The sequence below is a fragment of the Polyodon spathula genome, chromosome 11 (assembly GCF_017654505.1).
Source record: "Polyodon spathula isolate WHYD16114869_AA chromosome 11, ASM1765450v1, whole genome shotgun sequence".
Classification (NCBI taxonomy): Eukaryota; Metazoa; Chordata; class Actinopteri; order Acipenseriformes; family Polyodontidae; genus Polyodon; species Polyodon spathula.
The window spans coordinates 29,252,546-29,272,671 of NC_054544.1; the positions used below are offsets into that span (position 1 = coordinate 29,252,546).

The following is a 20,126-nucleotide window of genomic DNA, read 5'->3' on the forward strand; positions in this document are numbered from 1 at the left end:
CAAAGATAAAGGGTGTTTTGGTAGTAAGAAATAGTTCAGAAATAGGATGACTAAAAAAGTTTTTGATCTTGTAAATGTAATTCCCCAATAAAAAGTTTAAAGCCCTTGTTGCCCCAACAGAAGAGCAGGGAAAAGGGAATTGTGGGTAATAATACAGGAGATTATCTTATTGAAAAAATAAAATCACGATCCCACTCAACATTCGCCTCAGGTCACCCATTCCTAATTTATTTTTTATTTGCTTTTGAACAAAGAGTTCTCCTGCACTCTTTTCTCAGAGTGCTTGAGTCTAGTAAAGCGCTGGGAGTGAGCATTAGACCCTGGTTCACTGGCATGTAAAGCCAGCGGCACAATAATGAAAAGAAACAGATAAGCAACTTGTCTAAGAGGCTGTCCTCCCTTTTTGCTTTTTGGACTGATCTGCAACACCAATCCATGTCCATAAGTTTCTACCGCAGAACAGAGCAGAAGAGAAAGACTAAGACAAGGACGACCGATGCTAGTCCTTTTCTGAACTGCTGTTTGTGTTATATGGGACTGCTGTTTATTCTTATAAAATGTATTTACAGTATATCCCGGTTTGCATGAACTCTGGAGTTTGAGAAGTTGCCTTGCCATAAATTTGAACAAAACAAAACATATACACATTATAGCTAGGACTCTTAATATGGTGCACACAGTGGCTAAGGGAATATTCAGATACAGGATTTTAATTTCTATGTCTTTTTTTTACCGGAGCAGGAAACTACCAAATCTCAAAAAACATATCCAACATACATAAGAAATATGAAATGGCAGTCTATTAATAGATAGCCACATGCATGGAATATCTACTGACTGTATATTAACAAGTAACTAAACTTTAGCAAATGGTTAATTGTATAGTAATTTAATACTTCTTTATGCCACTCACAATGCAGGGAATTCTGTGCAACCAATTTATGGAAAGCATGCTTGGATTGCAATGATTTCTTTCAAATTGAAGTGGAAATCTTAAACCAGCCTTAGCTCTTGTACAGCCTCTAGTCTCCTCATGGAAAAATAAATAAATAAACCTCAGCATGAAAGAAACCTACAGCAGGTCTCTCATGCACATCTTTCTTTTGTGTCCTTGTCGGCAGAGTGTGGATATTTCAATCTTCTGATCTTTTCTTTTTCTTCGACAAGTAAGTGTAATTCCACATTAAGACAACTGTTGTCAAAAAAACCCCCTTCTTGCAAAAGCCTTTTATGATTATGATCATATTTTAGGTGACGATTATTACAATAGTTAGTGTGAGATCCCATCTGTGGTTGAGTAGATCTTTATTGCTTTTTGTATATATATTTTTTTTTTGTTGCAAAAAGAACCAAAGAATAAAGTAACACTTGTACCCTATTTACCCCCGGCTCTTGAATCTAATAAAGTCGATGATGAACATTAGAGCACGGTTCAACAGTGCTTGAAAAGGGAAAGGGCACCTTCATCAAAATCCCTTTAATAAACTACAAAAACTGTAGCCTTTTAATAACCTCCCAGAGAATGGCTCTCAGCGGCACTTTTTTATTCATTCCTGCTAAGCTTTTTCCAGAAAGCGACACAGATGTTGACATTATTTCTCCTGCGTGTGTTAAGATGGATTCTAAAGGCTATTCTTCTTGCTAGTTCTTTATTCTGCCCTGTTTTTTGTGAAGCAGGGAGTTTGGCACGGGTTGTTTAGTTAAAGAGAGCAGTGGATGCCTCCTTTTTATTCTCCAGACCAGGCCCCGGATTTGGTCTCTTTGTGGGGAGCAGCAGGTAGCGATGGCTGGCTGGGTCAGTGTTCAGGCCCTCATTGTGGCGACTGCCTGCCCTGTGTGTTCTCCCGCAGAGGTGAGAGGTCAGCCGCCAGCTGAGAGGCTCCATACCAGAGCCTTTGTGCCTCCTACTAGTGCTCTCTTACAGAAATCATTTAAAGGAAACCAATCGATGCGGATAAAGAAGTCTGTGAAAACAGACCACTCCGTGGTAAAAGGCTCCTTAGCTTGTCTTGAATTGCCTTTGATTTATTTATTGATTTATTTATTGATTTATTTATATTTTGGTGGGCTTTCTCTTTTTCAGATTTTTGTTTTATTTTCCTGGCTTTGTTTGTCTTTGGCTGGATTCCTTATGTTCATACCTGAGATGAGCAAGTTTAATCAATGCAGCCCACAAAAATATGTCAAGTGGAAATCATTCACTGAAGCATTATGTTATGATAACCAAGGACTAGGTGGATGTCAGTGCCAGCTGCCAAAGATTTGACAAGAACATTATATAAGTTTTTATCATATAAGTGAAGATAACTTTCCATACATGCATGCATACACATTCTAATAGAGTTGGTAGCATGATATATGAAACTGTGGACAATTAGACCTCGACTGGATCAGAACAACAACCGTACTGCAGACGTGAAAAACAGATTCAACTAAGCACAGAAACCAGGACCAGAGGACACAGTTGTGTCAACACTAACTTAAGCGGACACAGAGGGTAGAAGACAACTTTTTAATAATTGGATACCACACCACGCTGCAAATGTTAAATCATTGAGCTCCTTCAAGAGCCAACTTTAAAAATATTTTGGGATAAATCAGCTACTAAGAACCAGGAATGCGTAGATGGGCTAAATCTAGTCTTATTAGTAAATGTAATTGCCAGTCCCAAAGAAAGAAGAGGCACCACCATGGATCGTGTGCCAGGTGTTTCAGAGCAGGATGTGGTTGTGCAGGCAGGCTTTACACCACTTGCAATCATAATGCATGCACACTTGTAGTATAACAAACACGTCTCACATCAGAAGAAGGGGATGGCTTATTAATTTGCATTATTTATTTTGGAAATGTGACGTTTACATTGTTTTTAAATGATGATGTCATATCAGTGTATGGATCACAACGTGTTTTTATCAAGGTCTAAGTTGCCAGTTATGCAACATTGTCGGGTTTGATTTTCCTTTCACACACAAAAAAAAAATGCTTTTTGGTGTAAAGACCCTGATGAATGCATCCCTTTATATCATCAGAAACTAGGATCTTACATGGATTATTCCTCCCCTGCTAGCTAGGATTGGAAAATAACTCTTATTTAAAAAAAAAGAAACAAGTCCACCAGAAGTGCAGATAAAAAAAGAGGGAGAGAGAGAGAGGAGTGGCATAGGATGTGTCAGTGGATCCACAGTGTAGAATCAGTTTTGTTGCACAAGAACCCTGATCCACTGAATACAAAAGTGGGGCAGCCAGCCTAACAGGTACAACCCTTACAACAGCAAAGTTGTGCCTCTCCAGACTGTAGCCTGGACAAGGGGCTGCTACTGGGGGGCACTATATTAATCTAACAGTAATTCTGAATCTGGAAATTTACTGTGCATGTACTGAAAGACATAATCAATTCTAATTTAACTTTTTATATTAATCGAAAACTACGTTTTAAGAGTGAGTGTGTACTAAATCTTAAATACAATAAATGAAAAAATACAATAAGATGACAGATGGTGCAGTGTCATGTTGTAATGCAATTCAATTAAAGGGGATCTGATGGAGAAATAAAATAAATACAATGACATGGCAACTAGTGTACAAGATGACATGGCAACTAGCGTACAAGAGGCAAAAAACAGAGACTTAAGTGTCACAGATGGCACAGTGCAGCTAATTATTTATTTAGACAACAATTATATACAGGTAGTATATCCGTGACCTCTTTGTGCAAAGGGTTACGCAGTAAACTCCTGAAAGCTAATGATTTCATTAGTGAATATCGTTTGCTGATGAGGTCTTTACCACAAAATGCTGTAACGTGGCTCTGCTAGGTTTCTAAACACTGGATGCTCTGTACAGAGGCAGCAGCATTGTGTTCTCTGCCTATTGTGTCTTACATTGTAAATAACAGACCCCCCTCCTCTCCCTAGCCTCGTTCCCAGACTAATTCCTCCCTGAGAGCAGCATGGTGCCCACTCCAACTAATCTCTCAGCGTGAGGGAGAGGAGAGGTTGAGCCGGGGTTACAGGTGCTTTTTATCCTGCCTTGCTTGAAAGATCCAACATCCTGCTGCTACAAATTTGTGCAGCAATTCCCATCTTTCTTGGAGCATGTCAGTGAGAGATTTGTTGATATGATAACTCGATTAGGCCTGGGGATGGATGACACGGTGGCAGGGAGCCAGCACTGAGGGAGGCCGTGATCCCGCTCCTTAACCTCTCCTCAGGAGACGATACGTTTGATCTGGTAATTCATTAATAACTGACCCACTGTCTGACACTTGTGGTCTAACAGCTGGGCTACAGCAGAGGATTGAGAGCCAGGAGACCCTAGGATCGGATCCCAGCTGACCCCCAAAGTCACAGAGTGACCCCCCAACTATTCCATTTAGCTCCTGAGCTTCAGCTTACAAATCAGATAGAGGCTATTGTGTGGAAGTGCATCTTAGCTAAGCTCTCCCTGGAGAAATATGTTGTAATAAATGAATGCAATACTTCCTATGCTACTTTTACATGTTGGCAACTTACTTGATGTTACTGCATTATACTGTATCAGTTGACACCAGAAGTTTCAAAATGAGCTTCGTCAGCACTGATGAGAACACATGGGAACATACAAAAGCTATGAATGAGCCATTAAGACAACTAAAGCTGACCTGGTTCCAAGTGTGCAATCTCAACAAATCAAAACTTTTGGCTGTTTTATTAAATAAAAGGCATGGGTTATTTTAACTGTTGACTACCAGCTTACTAACAAGTTAAAAAATGGTTTTAAATGGTTAGTTAATATATTGTAACCTATTTACAAGCTGTTTAAAGCTCCAATCATATCATTGAAATGGGTCACTTTTAAACATGTGACAGGAGTATGATTAGCAAATGATCAGGTTTTATATCAAATAAAACAAAATGAGCAACATTTGTTAACGTGTAGGTAGGGTCTCTTTTATCTTCCTCTGCAGACATCATTTACTACAGCACACTGCAGCAAACTTTTAAAGGAAAATTCTGCTAAAAGTTATTTTTCTTGTATCGTAGTTGAACCATATATTCCGAACACGTACCTTGGTGATTTGGAACGGTGGGGGGGGGGGGGGGGGGGGGGGGGGCATGCATCTAAACTGATAAACTTGATCCACTTTCACCCACTCAGGCTCTTGGTGTTACAATCTGCATGTCATGCCACTCTGTTTATCCTCTCACTAAATGAGTCAAGAGTGCTGGACACCAAATGACCTTTTCATTTTTGTATTTCTTTCTGCTTTTCTCTTAAGACCTCGCTTGACTGCACCACCCAGTGGACTGTGATGGTTGCAGACTGTGGCCTGTTTACCATCGAAGGCTTTTCAACCCCAAAGAAGGAGGGTTAGAGGGAGGGGGCCCCTGGTCAACAGTATGCTTCCCTAAGTGTGCTGGGTACAGAAGAAAAAACAAGAAGAAGTCAGTCAAGCTGTTGTTTTTGTGCCCAAACCAATCCAGTTCTGAGATTAATAACTTGGGTAACACTTTACATGAAGTGACTCTAATTACTGTGTATTTCTATAGTAGTTACTTCGTAAATGCATGTGTACTTCCACATAATTGCAATGCAGGGTTAGGATTAGAGTTAGGGTTAAGTTTAGGGGATTAGGGTTAGGGTCAGGTTCAGAGTTATATCCTGCAAATCAAATGACACATTAAGTACATATGCATAATAACATTGTAACAGTGTAGATGCTGCACTAACTGAGCCTGAGTTAGCCCTGGTCGAAGTTTTACCGCAAAAAAGCATCCTGCTGCTCATTAAACCTGTGTGCAGTTAAACCACTCAACTAATTAAAGAAACAAGTGACTGAACCACTTGTGTAAGCAACCATGGGCCCGGTTCACAAAGATTTAAGTTGTTTGTTTTTAAAAACTTCATTTAATGTACTAAATCAGTTTGATATTTCTGAAACTGTTTATTTCTGGTTTACTGCCAAACTGTATTATTATTATTATTATTATTATTATTATTATTATTATTATTATTATTATTATTATTATTTGTATACTTTTGTATACACAACAAGACTTGCTTTGCTGCATTTTTAGATTATTTTGTATTACGAAATGCTTCAAGTACTGGATTTGATTTTGTGTTGCTTCTCCCTATTGTAAGCTTAATAAAAATAAGCGAAGTAAGTTAAATTTTTAAATCTGATTCCTAATTCTAAGGCAGATTTAAACAGCTATGTCATTTAAAAATCCATTAAAGCCGTTACATTAGCCAGTGTTATAATACTGTTTAATTTGAGTATAAACATTGGACGTTGGCATCATCTGGTGGTTAGTGGGGAAATTGACCTTATAAAGTCCTCTTGAGCTTTCTGTGAGAGCTTTACATTCAAATTGTTTCACAGTCTCTGATTCGCACACATTTTTGAACATCTAGTGCTTAATGTATATTAATTATGCTGTATAAAGAAAGAAATATAGGGGACCTATGGATGCATTTATGCTTATTACGTTGTTATATTTCGATTGAGCATACCAGTGTCTTTGAAACATCACCCTCTTTTTTATCCAGTTTTTCTGAACGCTCGATGCAGCTTGTAAAACTGTAACATGCAACCATTAGTTTGAGTCATGCTACAGTCATGAATGCATTGACTAGGCAAGTCAAACTTAAAAGAGATACAGGGGTGCTCCTACCATTCAAACTCTAATGTAAGGTTTTGTGTAACACAAAGGACACTTATAGATGTGCAGAGTGCAATAAAAACTAAGTAAACTGAGCAGGTGCATTGAATGTAGGCTTTCTTATACTGTGCACATACTGTAGCACAGACATCCTTCTCTCCAGAGCATAGCTCAGCCCTATGTCTGACTGTGCTAGTCTAAAAAGCTATCGACGTGCACAATGGAACCATTCTGTTTGCAAAGAAGAAGCGACCAGGCTGTTTGAAACCTTTTCCCGTTGGATAATTAATTGAGTTTTGTGCCAAACACCTGTGAACAATCAGAGCTTAATGAAGGAGTAATTGAAGCTGTAAGCAGTTTGCTAACAGAATCCGCCCCCAAGGCAAGCAGTGTACTCTGAAAAGCCTGGGACATGAATAGGGAAAGGCTTATCGGGGCTGGGAATCTCGAGCAGCTAATTCAACCCCATATGGCAGTAACATGGCAGAAACATGGGTTGTTTGCGTTGTCGGTTTAACCTCCGACCTCTTGATAGCCACTTCGATAACAAGCATGGGAACGGGGGTGCAGCTACAGTTGCAAAGTTTATAAAAGGAACTGCATCCAGATATTAACCTAAATTTGACTTCATTATAGTAAGCTGGTCCAAATAACGTCTTTTGTATATTATTTTTTAATTGCTTGGCTTTTGTACATTTGCACCTTTAAAACATGTACTGTATGTATAAATCCCAAACCTCCCTATCAATCCTCTTCTTAAGACCTAGCTGTAACTAAATGTGTTACAAATCACAATTTTAAAGGCCCACTGTGCTCTTCCCTCTCATTGATTTTCAACACGCTCTGTATTTTGGCATGTCCCATACTGAACATTGATCCAGGACCTAGTTTAAAGCTTTGTTCTCAGCAGTTCGTTTCAAACTCTCTGCATTTATATAAAAAAGGTAACAGCTATTCCATTAGGACAGCCCCTATTTTAATGGTGTGCACGCATTCACTTTGTTATGCATATAGCCAATGCAATTACACAATCAGTCAATCTCAAAGTGACAGATGGGGCCACAGAGTGACAGGTAGAGACAAGGGACAGAAGGTGCAAGTCAGGATCACAAGGGCAAGTGCAAAAACAAAGGCACATTTTCTGAGAGGAATACAAGGGAGTTTAATTGAATTCAGTTACTAGTTACATTACTATTCATAGTAGTTTCTTGGTAGTTTTTACAGTAGTTACATGATTGTATTCATTTTCCTTTCACTAGAAATGTTGACCCCATACTTTAAATATGAACCAAAGATTTAACTGAAATAACGAGGGAACGATCTGTGTGTGTATAAAATAAAATAATGTATTTTTTTAATTGGGATTTTAGTGACATTGTTTGTTTAATTGCTTGGCAACCGGGGCTTAAAGCCTAGTAGAGGACACAGCTTCCATGTCAGAGCAGCTCTATCCAGACAGTTTACAGCCTGCATCACAATAGAGGTCAGATCAATCAACTTCTATCAGAATAGACAAGACCTGTGAACCTACATTACAATATCTGAGAGAGATGGGATTGGTCCTGCTGTTTGCCACACCCAGGCCTGTTTGAAAACTCCACCTCAGTAAAGACAAGATAAATGGCTAATCAAGGGCTAGGCTGTGGCACGACATCTGTGTGGCTGGTTCCCCTGTAAGGTGCTCTGAATGACAGCCAGGAGGACAGGTGTTTGCTAACTAACTCATAACATTCATGGAAAGTGCAAGTTGTTCTGGTTCAGTATCAGAACTTGAGATTGAATCCTGAAAGGAATATTCTAACTTGTTGCTGGTTTTATTTTGGACATTAACATTTCCCTTCATTAAGTTGGCCCTTTTATCCCAAAGTATGCCATAAAGAAAATAAATATGCACACACTAACATGGAGAGTTTATTGACCATAATCTTATAAAAATGTTTCAGTCTGTACACTATTATATTAATGCTTCCAGAATGCCTTTATTTAATATTTTTTGAATATACATCCACAGTGGCTGGATCTTCTGAGAGTTCACTACACAGATAATGATATAATTAACACATGCATGCTGTATGTGCATGTTTATGCAAGGATGCTAATGCTTGCAAACATATACAAATTCTATAATGTATAAATGAAATGCTTATTTTATAAAGCTTTCACTTTAGCAAATACAAATTAAGTGCACACAGTCATTTGTTTTTGTAATGGCCAAATTATATTGTAAATTGTGACCCTTTGCGATAGTCCTGCTCTTGCAGGTCCAGTTTCTAGATGATCCGTCAAAATGTAAATCATTCAGATACTGTGTTTCTGTGCAGTGAATGGCTGTCAGCTTTTACTGTGATTATATCATGTCCACAGATCCCTGACAATCAAAAATCGATTTCCCAGAAGCTCACATTTAAAGTAAATTTCAGGACCTTTATTTACACTTGCTTTAACATGTCTACTGTTAAGAAATTTCACATAATTTTGTTGAATAGCTACAAAGCTAATAAAATAAAAATAACAAATTCTCTAGTTCCTGGGTTGCAGTATCAGCTCTTTCCTGTATGAGAAATGTGTGAGACTGACATTTGAATTCATTTTCCTTCTGCACTGAAGGGACTGATAAAGTGTGTATACAAATTTTGCCAGGACCAAGGTGAAACAGATTTCCACCACCACCATTGCTGTGTATGATATCAGCATCATCTTGCAGTAGGATATGTCTACCCAAGTATCTAAACTGTACTGTGAATCAGATGTTACTGGAAGCTGTATGGTCTGGGTTGACTGGGCAAGACTTGTTGTTTCAGTTAAATATGTTGTGGTTTCAGGATCAGTGTAGATCCCAGATATTTCAATAGTTGGTGTTGTATACATTGGACTTGTTAGCTCTGTAATTTCTGGCTGGGTAGAAGTTGTCCATGTTAGAGTAGTCTTCAGAGGTGGTGTTGGTCTTGTCGTTAAAACGGTTGTCGTTAGTTCTATTGTTTCAAGCTGAGTGCTGGTTGTCCAGGCCACTGTAGTTGTGGTTGTTGTTGGTGGTGTCGTCGTTACAATGGTAGTTGTTTGCTCTATAGTTTCTGGCGTGGATGAAGTTGTTAGGGCTGTGGTTGTCATGGCCACTGCAGTTGTGGTTGTTGTTGGTGGTGTCGTCGTTACAATGGTAGTTGTTTGCTCTATAGTTTCTGGCGTGGATGAGGTTGTTAGGGCTGTGGTTGTCATGGCCACTGCAGTTGTGGTTGTTGTTGGTGGTGTCGTCGTTACAATGGTAGTTGTTTGCTCTATAGTTTCTGGCGTGGATGAGGTTGTTAGGGCTGTGGTTGTCATGGCCACTGCAGTTGTGGTTGTTGTTGGTGGTGTCGTCGTTACAATGGTAGTTGTTTGCTCTGTAGTTTCTGGAGTGGATGAGGTTGTTAGGGCTGTGGTTGTCAAAGCCACCGTAGTTGTTGGCAGGGCTGTGGTTTCTGCAGCAGTGGTACTCATTTCCATGGTGGTTTCAAGCTCTGTGGAGGTTGTAAGTAATGCTGTTGGCTCTGTGGATGTGAGCTGCTCGGTTGTGGTTGCCAGTGTGGTTGGCATCACTGTAGTGGTGGGTGTGGCTTTAGTGGTGGTCATGGTTGTGGTTGTGTCTTCCACTGTTGTTAGTTGTAATGTAGTCTTGATCTTGCTAGTGGCAGGAACTGTAGTACTTAGCGTAGTTGTGAAGGCTGTCGTGGTGGTAGGTGCTGGTGTGGTGATGACAACAGGAGTAGTTGGACAAATGAGCTGGTCTTCTGTTAACGAGTTTAAGGCTTTACCTTTCAGATTTTCAGGACTTTCACAAGTCCCAGATGTGGATGACTTGACCTTTGTCGGATTTGCTTTTATCCAGTTGACAAGATTGATCAAATTGCAGTCACAATTCCACGGATTACCTTTTAGTGATAATTTTTTGAGTTTGGGCAAAAGGACAAATGTCTGGCTGTCCAAGGACTTCAGATTATTATTTTGTAAATCTAGGTCCACCAGCTTTTTCAGCCCCTCAGAAATTGAGCTTGTCAATTGAGTAATGTGATTGTTAGACAGAACTAGTTTCTGCAGAGAGGTGAGATTGCTGAAGATCCTATCTGGGAGAGTTGTGAGAGCATTGTTAGAAAGCTTAAGATCAGTCAGTTTGGGCATTGCTCCAAAAAGAACATCCGGCAGTTTTGTTAGTTGGTTATTATCAATCTTTAGATATTTGATTTTAGGAAGACCAAAGAAAATTCCTACTGGTAACTGTGAAATTGAGTTATTTTCCATGTACAGCTTCTCTACATTTGTATTTTGTGCAAATAGACCAGGAGGCAACGTTTCGATCTTGTTGGATTGCAGTGCGATCTCAGTCAAACTGGGCAGGTTATCAAAGATGCCATCAGGAACAGCTCTGAGCTCGTTCTCGTAAAGTCTGAGCTTTTTAAGTTTATGAAGTTTACTGAAAATATCTTTTGAAACAGAGGTTATATGGTTTTTGGCCAGGTGAAGAGTTTCAAGATTTTCAAGCTGATCAAATATTTCTTCAGGAATTGAATCGATTGCATTTATGTGCAGTTCAAGAGATTTCAAACGTGTAAGTCCATTGAATAATCCTTTCTGTATTGTGTGGATTTTGTTGTTCTTTAATATGAGAGTTTCCAGGTTTTTAACGCTGTCGAAGACACCAACAGGTAGCGACTGCAGCTGACCGCCTGAAACTTCAATTTCTGAAATGCTGCCTAAACCTTCAAATGCATTAGTTTCTATTGAAACAATAGGGTTGTTAAGAAAGCTGATCTTTGATAGCTGAGGGTTGTTTTTAAAGGCCCCATTTTTGATCTCTGAAATACCAGTTCCCAAGAAAAACACTTCCGTCACATCTGCTTTTAGATGAGCTGGGATTTCTAATGTATCCGCTTGGGAATAGACATCCTGGTGTTCATTTCTCTTATCAGTCTGGCACTGAAATCCAGACAGTATGGACAGAAGACAAATGGGGACTAGGAATATGGGAGGCATTCTGGTCCCTGTGAAAAGAAAAAAAAATGATCTTATTATCTTATTACATTTTTAAAAGGTGCGTGTGTGTGTGTGTTTGTGACAAAGTGCCCGCTCCTGTGTATATTATCTGTTATGTGTTGCGTGTGGTGTGTTTAAATGTTGGTGTATAGACATTGGTACACGGGATATAAACGGGTCTGTGTAACACGAGTGTTTAAAAATGTATATGTGTATTTAGGCACGAGGATTGCACAGCACTTCACGTGCAAGTAAAATGTAGTAATATGTGAGCACGGGGAATTGCACTTTTTAATTCACGTGCTGGGATTCAAGTGAATAATTAATTGGTAATTGAATCCCAGCACAACAGTATATATAGATGCACGTTGTCACATACTCGCGGTTGGGTGTTCGGGAGTGGAGAACAGGAGAGAGAGAGAGAGAGAGAGAAAGAGATAGATAAGTGTAAATATAGATTTCGATTGTTTGTGTAGCGTTCGTCCACTCTGTGTTTTGTCCGTGTCTATTCGTTTTGTTTGTCTGTTTATTTTGGCGCGAAGTGCCGTGTCCTGTCTTTTGTTTGTTAAACCCTTTTATTTTACAATAAACCGGCGCCAGCCAGCGCCATCATCATTTCATTTCATCCGTCCTGTGTTTTGTGTATTTCATTCCTTTTCTTGGTTCTGATGCCGCCCACTTCGGCCGTCTCTGTGTCACGTGGTGGCAGCGGTGGGATTTAACAGCGCCTCCAAGCATCAGACCAGGAGAGGTTTTTTGTGTGAAGAAAAAAAAAAAAAAAAAAAGGGGCGTCTTTGGATTACAAAAAAAAAAAAAAGAAAGAAATGGGGAGAAGCAGGAAAGAGGATAAAGAGGTGAGGGACAGGGAGGAGGAGTGCCGCCTAAGGGCCAGACATCCCCGGCGATGTAACCAGTCCTTGCCGGGGTGCCTCCTCTGCAACCAGGACCATCTCTTTGCCAACTGTCCCTTCCGCTGCCCCTACCAAGAGGGAGAGGAGGAACTGCCACAGAAGAGGAAGGCAGAGGTCCCATCGCTGTCTCCAGAGCCACACCAGTCTCCTGCAAGTGAGGGAGAGCCGCACCAGTCCCCTGTAACAAGGGGAGACTACATGCCGCTCCCACCTCCACCACCAGGAGACTACACGCCGCTCCCACCTCCATGGGCAGGAGCAGAGCAGCAGGAGCTGCTTCTGCCTCCGTCACCTCCATGGGCAGGAGCAGAGCAGCAGGAGCTGCCTCTGCCTCCGCCACCTCCACCGGCAGGAGCAGAGCAGCAGGAGCTGCCTCTGCCTCCTCCACCAGCAGAGGGTGAATGCCTGCTGGGTCCCCGTCCACCAGCGGAGGGTGAATGCCTTCTGGGTCCCTGTCCACCAGCAGAGGGTGAATGCCTGCTGGGTCTCTGTCCACCAGCAGAGGGTGAATGCCTGCTGGGTCCCTGTCCACCAGCAGAGGGTGAATGCCTGCTGGTATCACTTCCCCCACCAGCAGAGGGTGAATGCCTGCTGGTATCACTTCCCCCACCATCACGAGGAGAGGAGCTGGAGCTTCCTCTGCCTCCACCTCCATCAGGGGGAGAGGAGCAGGAGCTGCCTCTCCCTGCACCAGAAGAGCCAGGACTAGATGCTGGCGGTCCTCAGCAGCCCTTGCATAGGCTGCTGAGGGAAGCACGGGGAAGAACCTCCCGGCTGCAGTGGCCGAAAAGAGGGCCAACACCCGCACCCCAGCTTGTCCTGACTGCCAGCCTCGCTTCGCCCAAGGATGCCAGCCTCGCTTCGCCCAAGGATGCCAGCCTCGCTTCGCCCAAGGATGCCAGCCTCGCTTCGCCCAAGGATGCCAGCCTCGCTTCGCCCAAGGATGCCAGCCTCGCTTCGCCCAAGGATGCCAGCCTCGCATCGCCCGGGGTTGCCCGCCGCTCTGCATCGCCTGGGGTTGCCCGCCGCTCCGCATCACAGCCGGAAGTACTGTGGCCGGAACCCCACGAAGGGGAGCTGCCGGCCACGAAGAAGGGGGAGGAGGTCTGGAGACCACCAACCCCAGCAGCAGTTTCGCTGCCGGAGAAGGGGGAGGAGGTCTGGAGACCGCCAACCCCAGCAGCAGTTTCACTGCCGGAGAAGGGGGAGGAGGTCTGGAGACCGCCAACCCCAGCAGCAGTTTCACTGCCGGAGAAGGGGGAGGAGGTCTGGAGACCGCCAACCCCAGCAGCAGTTTCGCTGCCGGAGAAGGGGGAGGAGGTCTGGAGACCGCCAACCCCAGCAGCAGTTTCGCTGCCGGAGAAGGGGTTTCGCTGCCGGAGAAGGGGGAGGAGGTCTGGAGACCGCCAACCCCAGCAGCAGTTTCGCTGCCGGAGATCGTGGGGGAGGTCCGGAGACCTGCTCCCTCTGCAGTTTCTTCCCTGCAGGAAGAACTGTGGTTGAAGCCCCACCAAGGGGAGCTGCCGGCGCCGAAGAAGGGGGAAGGTCAGGAGACCACACCCCAAGCAGCCTTTCCGCTGCTAGGACTACCCTGGCAGGAGAATGCTACCCCGCTGTCAGCATTGCTGCTGACAGCATTACGACCTGTGGGCCCCTGGAAGCCTCCGGTCCTGGCCAAGGACTTTGGGCGGGACTTTTGGGCTTTTAAGGGGGGAGGTGGCCATTGAGGCCATGTGTGCTTTGCACAGGAGGGGGTATATGTGACAAAGTGCCCGCCCCTGTGTATATTATCTGTTATGTGTTGCGTGTGGTGTGTTTAAATGTTGGTGTATAGACATTGGTACACGGGATATAAACGGGTCTGTGTAACACGAGTGTTTAAAAATGTATATGTGTATTTAGGCACGAGGATTGCACAGCACTTCACGTGCAAGTAAAATGTAGTAATATGTGAGCACGGGGAATTGCACTTTTTACTTCACGTGCTGGGATTCAAGTGAATAATTAATTGGTAATTGAATCCCAGCACAACAGTATATATAGATGCACGTTGTCACATACTCGCGGTTGGGTGTTCGGGAGTGGAGAACAGGAGGAGAGAGAGAGAGAGAGAGAGATAGAGATAGAGATAGAGATAGAGATAGATAAGTGTAAATATAGATTTCAATTGTTTGTGTAGCGTTCGTCCACTCTTTGTTTTGTCCGTGTCTATTCGTTTTGTTTGTCTGTTTATTTTGGCACGAAGTGCCGTGTCCTGTCTTTTGTTTGTTAAACCCTTTTATTTTACAATAAACCGGCGCCAGCCAGCGCCATCATCATTTCATTTCATCCGTCCTGTGTTTTGTGTATTTCATTCCTTTTCCTGGTTCTGACACCGCCCACTTCGGCCGTCTCTGTGACAGTGTTATACACACACACACACACACACACACACACACACACACACACACACACACACACACACACAGACACACACAGTAGAGAGTCAATTATTCAAACTAATTGGGACGGACACTAGTTTGCATAATTGATTTGTATGGATAATCGAACAGGTATTAATAAGAATTACTGCACCTTTAACAACACACATAAGTACTTAGTACACAAGTACCTACTGATGATATAAAGATAGTAACCTATTCTATCACAGACCAAATTACAAAGCTTTACAAATCATTAAATTAATGCAATTCAGTAAAACTTGAACACCTACAGTTAAGGCAGTGGTCCTCAAAGTGGCCCACGAAGCCAGGCCATCAGGCCCATGGCAGTTGTTCTTAAATTATTGGTTGTGAACACATTTCTGGTAGGTCGGAGCATGGGAAATAAATAAAGCTTAAAACAAGTTTTCCAACAAAAGTGTCACAGCAGTCTGTTGACAGTGCTGCTGGCTTATGCTGTGCTTGTACGTACTCGACATTTTTTTTTTTTTTTTTTTTTTCCTGAAGAGCCTCTGTCATACGATTAACCAATTGAATATCTGCATTTTCTCTGCGGTAGCCCAATTATAAGTTAGTCTGGGTGGGACATAAACTGTGTCTGTTTCAGTTGCAGGTACTGACAATATGTTTGACCAATAGGAGAGTCAAATTTCTGCCATTTTTCACACAGCTATCCAATCATAAGCAAGCAGAGGCAGTTCAAGAAAATTAAAGACAATTGAGTAGCCAATGGGAAAGTGACAGATCTGACAGCTGTCCAATAATTCGTGAGCAGAGGCGGGGTGTTAATATGCGAATAAGCATTGAATTTTGCTGACTGTTATTGTGAAAAATAATACATTTCGGTATTTAGAATTGAATTTTAGCTCTCTATATTGTTAAATTTCACCAGAGAAGGGAAACACCGAAGTATATTTAGTGACGAATCCACTTTCTCAATAATTGTACTGGAGATGAGCGATGTTTAAAACAGAGTAGTGTTGACAGACTTGTCAAATTGAAACAAAAGCGAGACGCTATCTATTTAGTTTATTGATAGTTATCTGTGTAAACATGCTATTTAAAAAAAAATTGCATTGCGTATTTTATATAAATTATTTAAAGAATAAGTGTAGCATGCGTAATCACTGCCTGAGACTTGTCAGAGTGAGCCAAGAGTAACTACCACTAAAAGTTAATATAAGAACCTATGCAATAGTCAGCGTGCCCACAAACAGCCAAGTAAGATTAATTTATGTCTGTGCCCAAATTACTTTGAGGACCACTGAGTTAAGGTAATGAAACAGTGTAATTAAACCATACACCACACTTTGAAAATCATCGACACAATTCAGCACAACTTTGACACATTTCAGAACTTTAGGAATTATTCAACGTCAAAAATTCAGTAAAATGATCCAATACTTTGACACTTGCTGTTAAGGCATTGTAATAACAAGCAATTGAAATGAATAAAATACAAGTTCTTAGCTGCTCAATAACATAGACAGGATGTCCAGCCCTTACTGACAAAATAGAAGAAAAATCAAGAACGAGGTGACTGTTTTAATTTTCTTAACTGCAACAATTTAAAGCACTCAATGCTCCATCTAAGGTTTTGGTGGTCTGAATAATTCTGTAACTTTCATTTGCCTCAGTCTGCTGGTCCTTTTTTTTGGTAACTAAATCTCATAGTCATTTTAGCTGCTGAAGCTGAGTGCTTAATACACCTCAGGTAATTCATCATGTGATCAGAGGTGTGTTCGGTTGATGTATGGTGGCTCTACTGATATTGGCGTTCCGAAGTAAACAAAGAAGAGTCAGATGACCGCTCTTACTCAGATGTTCATTAAGGTCAGGACACCACAACTCTGCCCAAGCTGCTCTCAGGTATTGCTGAATGGTGATTCTATGGCAGAAAATGAAAAACGTACTACAAAAGAAAAAAAACTTGCGGTATGAACTTCAAAAACATTTTATGTTATTCGTTTATGTTATTTACTTATTTACTAATGCTGTATCAACTATATTTAAACAAAATACCGTACAGTCATAAATATTTATGACCAAAATATTTGGCGAATCACACCCAGAAATGGTTCAGAAATGTTGGCAACCTGTTGCACTGGTAATAAATTACTTCAGTTATATTCATATTTATGTACATTTTTTTCATACGCGAAAAACGCATAATAATTAGGCTCACAAATAATTATGGCTTTACAGTATTTATAGTCATATTTACTATCCAGCCTTGCTTCTCTTATTATTTTTTACTGACTCATATATTAATATGTACTGTAGGCTCAGCTCATAATGGAAAATGAATTGTTAATTATTGTTATCTCCAGGGTGCAATGCCTTCAGTTTGTGGCTTTGGGCATTATAGCCCCTGTCAGTATGGTAACAATAGTCTTCCCTCGAGTCAATAATGTTCCACTATAGCCCTCCTGTCCAGTCCATATATATATCTTCAATCTTTAAGACAAATCGCAAGAACTTTGCAAAAGTGTCTGTAACTGCTGTGGCCAAGACCATCAAACGATTTGAAGAAACTGGCACTCATGAGGACCGAACAAGGTCAGGTAGGACAAGAGTGACCTCAGAATCAGAACAAATTCATTCGAGTGACAAGTCTGAGAAACTGGCAATTAATTGCCATTCTAATACAAGTTCAGCTACATGTCGGGTGATTTCCTGCTGAAACTTGTTAACCGAATGCCTCGTGTTTGTGAGGCTGTTTTTAGGCAAAGGGTGGCTATTTTGAGGAATCCAAGATTTAGAGACAATTTTCAATTTTCTTGAACATTGCTTTGATACTCTTTATGTTTTGTTTTGTATATTGTAACATGTGTTTTCATTTTCAAGTATTTACAGAAACGTATACAACATAAAAAATATGAAAAATACCAAAAAAAAATATGAAAAATAACAAGTTTTGTATTCAAACTTTTGACTTGTACTGTATGTATGTATGTATGTATATATATATATATATATATATATATATATATATATATATATATATACACACACACACACACACACACACACACCAAACAGCCACTTCCTTTCAACACTGCTTGTACTGTTCATAATGAAGCACTCTTGATAGAAACTGTATATACTCAGTAGAGATTGACATGAAGTCAAACTTCCTCAACACGAAATTACAAGAAACCAGCAAAAAAGAAAAGAAAATGACTTACAATTTGCTGAACACAGCACTTTAACAAATCAAATAGGATGTTTATACAGCTTGACATGAAGAGAATTTCAAGTTGGTTTTAGTTAAGGAATTGTTACTTTTAGCTGAGCTTAATCTGATCTGAAAATGGTCAAAATACATCCAGCATCAACCAAAATGGCGTTACGTCATGTTGATTCAAGATCTTTGAATTTTTTTTTTTTTTACATATTTTTATTTCCTATGAAAATGTAAGTGATTTTCCTCTCCCCCAAAAAATGTATTCCTCTAATGGCTGTTATTCTAAAATACACGTTTACAAAATAAAATAAAAAAGACACACTTGCCTGGTTCAAATTCTGTAAGGTCGACGAAAGAAGTTAAAAAAGCAGGACCTTTTTTAAGCTGATCACTTGTAAATGGAAAGGCAATTAGAACTGTCATCTGCTCAAGCAGCCCGTTCCTTTAAAACAGCTTCGTCTTGCAATCTAGGGGCGCAAGGTTCTGATAAATCAGTCTGCACTCACAGATAAGGAAACTGATGTAACGCCCACTGACATCCCTATAAACAATGTCATGCTTCACGTACTAGATTTGCATTTAAAGCATGAAAGAACATATTTATTTTTACAAAAGCATATATATTTTTTTTGCATTTGAATGGTTGCTGTGCTTGTTTCAAGAACTTCTTGTTCCTTGTCCATAGGGATACATAGAGGAATAGAGGCAGTTCACAACATAGTGATACAGTGTGAGGCTGGGGTAATTACAATTCCTGCAACCATCTAATCTTGTACCTTTACAGTTATCCACTCCACACCACTCTGACAAGCTGATCATGCTGTCTACACTAAGCATGACACAATCAAAAAATGCAGCACCACTTTTAACACACCCAGTTCTCCTCAATCAAACATAAAAAAAAAGAGTACACATTTTGAACCCTTGCTATCAGCTGAAGTCCCGTTTAACACAGCTTATTGCATGCAATGTTGCAGACTTGTGGCATTAAATTGATGCATTTACTATGAATGATTGTACATGATTGATTAACTAAACATCCTCTTCAGTCTTGTTTTTTTATATGAAAACTCTTGGGTGACATGAATACATTTGCAATCCCAAGGCCTGCAGAGGATCTGTCAGATACTGTAACTTAAAAAGAGAAAAGCAAAGCAACAATCTGTTGTGAGTAATGGCTCCAGTGTCCAGTAAGTGGAAGAAGTGCTCACAGCATGCTTAAAGTGGTTATCAGAGAGGATAAGGCAACATTGGCTTTGACCTTCCTATCATTGTTTTTATTCTGGCTTCCTGTGCTGTATGGCTTATTATTGTTCTATCTGCTGAAGTTTTTATTCTTAAAAAAAGTCTAGCTTTATATAAATTGTACTTTTGGAAATATATATAAAAAATAAATAAATAAAAAATTGCGGACATTTGACCTCCCTTGCTAATTGGAAACATAATATGACTAAGTTTTTTGTGTGACAAGAGACTCATCTAGTTTTGTAAAATAAAAAAAGATTTTATTTTATTACTTGCATCACATTAGATTAAAAAAAAAAACAGAAAACTGTTTTAATTATTTTTGTTAGTTTTTATTTTTAGAAGATCACAATTGTACATAAAAGTAAAACATAGTATAGTTATAAGCATTTGTTATAGATAGGAAAAGAGTATCAAGAAAAAAGTCTGAGTTCCCAGTTTTAGGGCATTTTAATGTAACATAGTGGCTTAATCTTACTGTTTTTATAAGGTACTTCTGTAAAGTGACAATAATTATGACAAGGTCAGAATAAAATGTAACCCCAGTCTGAGTATCTGACTTGAGTCTGAAACTAATAAACATAAAATGAAAAAAGAAAATTGCAGTTAAATGCAAATAAAACTGCAATTAAAAAAATAATTAATTGGCTCTAAAACATCATTAAATAAAATCCCACAACCAATGACCTTTGGC

General features: G+C 40.4%; 1 protein-coding gene across 1 annotated transcript; it reads right to left on the bottom strand.

Annotated features, from left to right (window-relative positions):
- Positions 1 to 7,771: 7,771 nt before the first annotated feature.
- LOC121323510 (leucine-rich repeat-containing protein 4-like) lies at positions 7,772 to 18,646 on the bottom strand. The gene is made up of 2 exons (XM_041264605.1): positions 18,514 to 18,646; positions 7,772 to 11,656 (listed from the first exon to the last, which is right to left on the bottom strand). Exons 1-2 carry the CDS (start codon positions 18,608 to 18,610, stop codon positions 9,165 to 9,167), a joined length of 2,589 nt encoding a protein of 862 aa, XP_041120539.1. The 5' UTR covers positions 18,611 to 18,646; the 3' UTR covers positions 7,772 to 9,164.
- Between the last annotated feature and the right edge of the window lie 1,480 nt (positions 18,647 to 20,126).

What these genes read in the sequence shown, in the direction of transcription:
- LOC121323510 (XM_041264605.1), bottom strand. Translation starts at nt 18,610, where the DNA reads ATGACAGTTCTAATTGCCTTTCCATTTACAAGTGATCAGCTTAAAAAA. An exon ending in CCTTACAGAATTTGAACCAG is followed by an intron (nt 11,657 to 18,513) that starts GCAAGTGTGTCT and finishes TTCTTTTCACAG; the next exon opens with GGACCAGAATGCCTCCCATA.